Source organism: Orycteropus afer, unplaced genomic scaffold (assembly GCF_000298275.1).
Source record: "Orycteropus afer afer isolate SDZICR_OR568_19922 unplaced genomic scaffold, OryAfe1.0 scaffold00772, whole genome shotgun sequence".
In the NCBI taxonomy this organism is placed as follows: domain Eukaryota; kingdom Metazoa; phylum Chordata; class Mammalia; order Tubulidentata; family Orycteropodidae; genus Orycteropus; species Orycteropus afer.
In genome coordinates, this window is record NW_006922359.1 from 128741 (window position 1) to 134271 (window position 5531).

General features: G+C 44.3%; 1 protein-coding gene across 1 annotated transcript; it reads left to right on the forward strand.

Moving 5' to 3' along the window:
• Positions 1 to 619: 619 nt before the first annotated feature.
• LOC103211687 (olfactory receptor 10H1-like) lies at positions 620 to 1570 on the forward strand. The gene has a single exon (XM_007957672.1). The coding sequence runs from the start codon at positions 620 to 622 to the stop codon at positions 1568 to 1570; it is 951 nt and encodes a 316-aa protein (XP_007955863.1).
• Positions 1571 to 5531: the final 3961 nt, after the last annotated feature.

Genomic DNA, 5531 nt, shown 5'->3' on the forward strand with positions numbered 1-5531 from the left:
ACCACCAGAGCTCCTTTTAAAACCCCAAGATCCAAATATATGTTTTCTAGAGCAAACACACTATTAAAGAGAGTCTGACCCCAGTCATCCATGCCTATCTCTAATGACTCCAAGCAAGAGATCTATTCTTTGTCTTAGTTATTATTAATAAAACACAGTAAGTAGCCAAACTCTGTCCTAAGCATTTAACATATTGATCTCATTTTATCTTTATCTCTGCACTTAGTGATTGGGACTATTATTATTTACTTCATTTTGCAAATGAAGAAACAGAGACACAGGGAAGTTAAGCAAGTTTTCTAAAACCGTGGAACTCTCAAGTTGTCATTTAATCTATGTCTTTACTAGTTGTCATTTAGATGATTCCAACCCATGGTAACCCCATGTGCTACAGAACAGAACTGTGTCCCACAAGGTTTTCAATGGCTGTGACCTTTTGGAAGTACGTTCCCAGGGTGTTCTTCTGTGGTGCCACTGAATGGGTTCAAGATGCCAGCCTTTCTGTTTGTAGCAGAGTCCTTAACTGTTTACACCACCCAGGGGCTACAATCTACGTCTAGAGCCTGTGTTTTAACCACTGTTCTTCATTCTATTTCCAGTCTTATCAGATGCAGCATCCATGCCTGGTCAGAATCACAGCATTGTGTCTGAATTTATCCTCATTGGCTTTGCTAACTTCCCCCAGCAGCTCCTACCAGCTTTCTTCTTGCTGTTCCTACTGATGTACCTGTTCACGCTGCTGGGGAACCTGCTCATCATGGCCACCGTCTGGAGTGAGCGCAGCCTCCACACGCCCATGTACCTCTTCCTGTGTGCCCTCTCCATATCCGAGATCCTCTACACCTTCGCCATCATCCCGCGCATGCTGGCTGACCTGCTCTCCACTTGTCCCACCATCCCCTTTGTGGCCTGTGCCAGCCAGATGTTCTTCTCCTTCACTTTCGGCTTCACCCATTCCTTCCTACTCACTGTCATGGGCTATGACCGCTATGTGGCCATCTGCCACCCCCTGCGCTACAATATCCTCATGAGCTCCTGGGGCTGTGCCTGCCTAGTGGCCTTGTCTTGGGCTGGGGGCTCTGTCATGGGGATGGTGGTGACAACAGCCATTTTCAACCTCACCTTCTGTGGTCCCAACAAGGTCCACCATTTCTTCTGCCACGTGCCACCCCTTGTGAAGTTGGCTTGCGGTGAGAATGTCTCCATTGTGGCCAAGGGCGTGGGCTTGCTGTGCATCACAGCCCTGCTGGGATGTTGTCTCCTTATCCTCCTCTCCTATGCCTTCATTGTGGCCACTATCTTGAAAATCCCCTCTGCTGAGGGTCGCCACAAAGCCTTCTCCACCTGCGCATCCCACCTCACTGTGGTCATTGTGCACTATGGCTTTGCTTCTGTCATCTACCTCAAGCCCAAGGGTCCCCACTCTTTGCAAGGAGACACCCTCATGGGCACCACATACACAGTCCTCACACCCTTCCTCAGCCCCATTATCTTCAGCCTTAGGAACAAGGAGCTTAAGAATGCTCTGAAGAAGACCTTTCTCAGCAAACTCTTTCCCCTGAGTTCCTGAAGTGGCTGGTTTTGTGACAAGAAATGTAATGGGTTGGGGGTGCCTCAGTCTTCTCATCCATAAAATAGGTGTAATTATGCTGAACTTGTGATGAGTCCTGTGTGTGAAACCCCCCCTCCTTTTAGCAAGGGTTTGCTTGCCCTTCCTCCCTCTCTCTCTCTCTCTTTTCCCTCCTTCCCTGCCCCCCTCTCTCTCTCCTTTCCTTTCTTCCTTGTTGATAATTATGCTGATAATAGCTTTCAATTTTTTAAACACTTAGTAGTAGCTAGGGATGATTTTTTTTTAACGACAATTTTAGGTCATACAATTCACCCATTTCAAGTGTACAATTCATTAGGTTTTAATATAGTCATAGATATGTACAGCTATCACCACAGTCAATTATAGAACATTTCCATCAGCGCCTTTTCCTTTCAGCTGCCCTCAATCCCCCAGCCACCCTGCCCAATACAGTCATGAATTCTATCCCTATGGATTGCGGTCCTTGACAGTTCGTATAAATGGGATAATATACTATGTAAGTAGTCCAGGTGGTGCAATGATTAAGCACCTGGCTCTGAACTGAATTTGAACCCATCAGCTGTCCCATGGAAGAAAGTTGTGGCAGCTTGCTTTTGTAAAGATTTATAGCTTAGGAAAACCTATGAGGCAGTTTTTCCGTTCTATAGGGTCACTGTAAGTAGAATCAACTCCACAGCAACAAGTTTTAATAATTTTTATTATTTCCCTGATCCTGCTTTCAATATACTATATGACCTTTCATGTCTTCATAATATTTTCAAGGTTCATCCACATTGTGATATATATCAGAGCTTCATTCCTTTTTATGCCTGAATAATATCCCATTATATGGATATACCACATTTTATTTATTCATTCATCCATTGATGGAGATATGGATTGTTTCTATCTTTTGACTTGTGGATAATGCTGCTGCAAATATTTAAGTACACTTTTTTTTTGCATGCTTTGTGTTTTCATTTCATTTGGGTATATATGTAGGATATAGGTCCTATGGGGATTTTAAGGAGCTCTGGTGTCACAGTAGTTAAAACATTCAGTTCCTAATCGAAAGGTTAGTGGTTTCACTCTACCAGCCACTTTGTGGGAAGAAGATGTGGCAGTCTGCTTCCACAAAGATTACAGCTTTGTAAACCCTTTGGGGGAAGTTCTACTCTTCCCTATAGGGTCTCTATGAGTCAGAATTGATTTGATGGCTTGATGGCAATAGGTATCAGTGCCACAAAAGACTCTTAAGATGCTGCAGTGTTTGATTTGGAGACAGACCTGTCCCCCTGGATGGGTGAGCCACAAAGTCGAGGTAGAAAGACAGCACATGAAGTGTTGAATGGAGGAAATCTAAGTCGGAAGCTGAGCTCTACCAAGATGCACGATTTTGAATAAGCTATGCAACCACTTGAATAAGGAAGACTGAAGAAGAGTCAATGCTTTTGAGTTGTGGTGCTGGCGAAGAATGCTGAAAATACCATGCTAGAAGAGCTAACACATCTGTCCTGGAAGAAGTGCAGCTGGAGTGCTTCTTGGACGTGAGAATGGCCAGACTGCATCTCACCTACTTTGGTCATGTAAAAAGAGACCATTCCCTGGAGAAAGATATCACAGTTGGTAAAGTGGAAGGTCAATGAAAGAGGGGAAGGCCCTCAACAAGATGGATTGACACAGTGGCTGCAACAATGGGCTCAGGTATAGCAGGGTTCATGGGGCTGGCACAGGACCTGGCAGTGTTTCGTTCTGCTGTACATAGGGTTGCTATGAGTCAGAGACGACTTGATGGCACCTAACAACAACAACAACATGCAACCATTTGAGCCTCAGTTTCTCCTGTCAGTCGAGTAATGATTGTATCTACCCTGATCCTCTATTGTGAGGCTGTAGTGAGATAATGTATGTGAGCTGTAACAGGAAAAAAACTGCTACTTAACTGTATCCTACAAGGGGCAGGAGCTGCCCTGGGTTCCCAGTCTTGACTAAAATTGTTTCCATCCCCTCTCAGTTCATGTTATTGGGGGATATTTTCACCACACAAATTTACAGAGAAAGACTGAATTCACATATGAGAACAAATGATGTTTAATTAGTTTACTACTCAACTTAAATACAAAAATACAAATTTTCAACAGATTATAAATACCATGCAGTATGGTCAAATTTAGGAGCTTTGGTAGTGCAATGGTTAAGTGCTTGACTAGTAACTGAAAGGTTGGCTGTTTGAACCCACACAGTGGTTCCTTGGAGGAAAGACCTGGTGACTTGCTTCATCAAGGATTACAGCCTAGGAAGCCCTATGAGGCTGCTCTACTCTGCCACTATGAGTTGTAATGGACTCAATGGCACCTAACAACACCATGGTCAAATGAAACCCCTCATTGGGAAGTGGGTTGACCAGTAAGCTGGTTGTGAGCTACATTTTCATTCTGGACTCTGCTCTCTTCATTGTGGTTCAACAAAGTGTTGTTCTACCTGTTCATTCCCCTACACAGTAGGTGACTTCTCACAGTGGGACTCTTTCCCTTGAATAAACTATGAACTATAGAGTCTTTTTCTTGGGGGGAGGAGTGTCTCTCAGCAGCAATTCAAGACTCACACTCAAAATGTGGAGGCTTCCTTGACTTTTTTCTGTTAGACTGCCTACTGCTGTTTCTAACTGGTATTACACAAATCTGCACAATGCTGAAATTTAGTTCTGTAAAGATTTACCACCTCGGAAACCCAGTGGGAGTCACTATGAGTCAGAGTTCACTCAATGGCAGTGAGTTTGGTTTTCAGGAGCTCTGGCTGTATAGTGCCTAAGGCACTTGATTGCTAACCAGAAGGTTGGTGGGTCAAATCCACCAGCTGCTCCATGGAAGGAATATAGGGCAATCTATTTCCATAAATATTTATGGCCTCAGAAACCCATTGGGGGTCACTATCCACTCGATGGCAGTGACTTTGGTTTGGTTTTGTTTTTCACTCTGCTCTAATGAAAAACCAAACCAAACTCACTGTCATCAAGTCGGATCTGACTCATAGCGACCCCTCCTTGGGTTTCTGAGGGAGTATCTCTATGGAAGTAGATTGCCCAACCTTCCTTCCGAGGAGTGGCTGGTGGGTTTGAACCACCAGCCTTCTGATTAGCAGTCAAGTGCTTTGGCACTACGCCACCAGGGCTCCTTTCCTCTGCTCTAGATCCCTGTACAGTGCAAGCAGTTTGCATTTGACTGTTAACCTAAAGGCTGGCTGTTTGAACCAACCCAGTGGCACTATGGAAGAAAGATCTAACAATGTGCTTTTGTAGATATTACAGCCAAGAAAACTTTAAGAAGCAGTTCTACTTTGTAACACATAGTGTCGCCACAAGTCACAACTGACTCAGCAGCAACAGGTTTTTTTTTGGCTCTTTGGTTACTCTCCTCTGTTGTAGTCTTTTGTACTTTCACAAAAATCTGGGCAGTAGCTACATGTTACTGCCTCAAAACCAAACCAGACTCACTGCCATCTAGTTGACTCTGACTCACAGTGACCCCCCTGGGTTTCCAAGGCAGTAAATCTATACAGAAGTAGAGTGCCCCATCTTCCTTCTGTGGAGCAGCTATTGGGTTTGAACTACCAACCTTCTGGTTAACAGTCAAATGTCTTAGTCACTGTGCCACCAGTGCTCCTTTGTTGCTGCCCAAGAGAAAGTAACCCCCCAGCCCCCGCAAAAAACAACAACAACAACAACAAATCACTTGCTGTTGAGTTGATTCCTACTGATAGCAATCCTATAGGGCAGAGTAGAATTGCTCATAGTATTTCCAAGACTGTAGTCTTCACAAAAGCAGACTGTCACATTTTTCTCCCACAGATCTGCTAGTGAGTTTGAACTGCCAACCTTTCCATTAGTGGCTGATTGCTTGACCACTGTGCCACCAGGGAGAGAGTAGGAGCATGAAATCTCCAAGGAATTTCTCCCAGAGAG

Bases quoted from the DNA above. Each gene is read 5' to 3' on its own strand.
- LOC103211687 (XM_007957672.1), top strand. From the start codon at position 620: ATGCCTGGTCAGAATCACAGCATTGTGTCTGAATTTATCCTCATTGGC.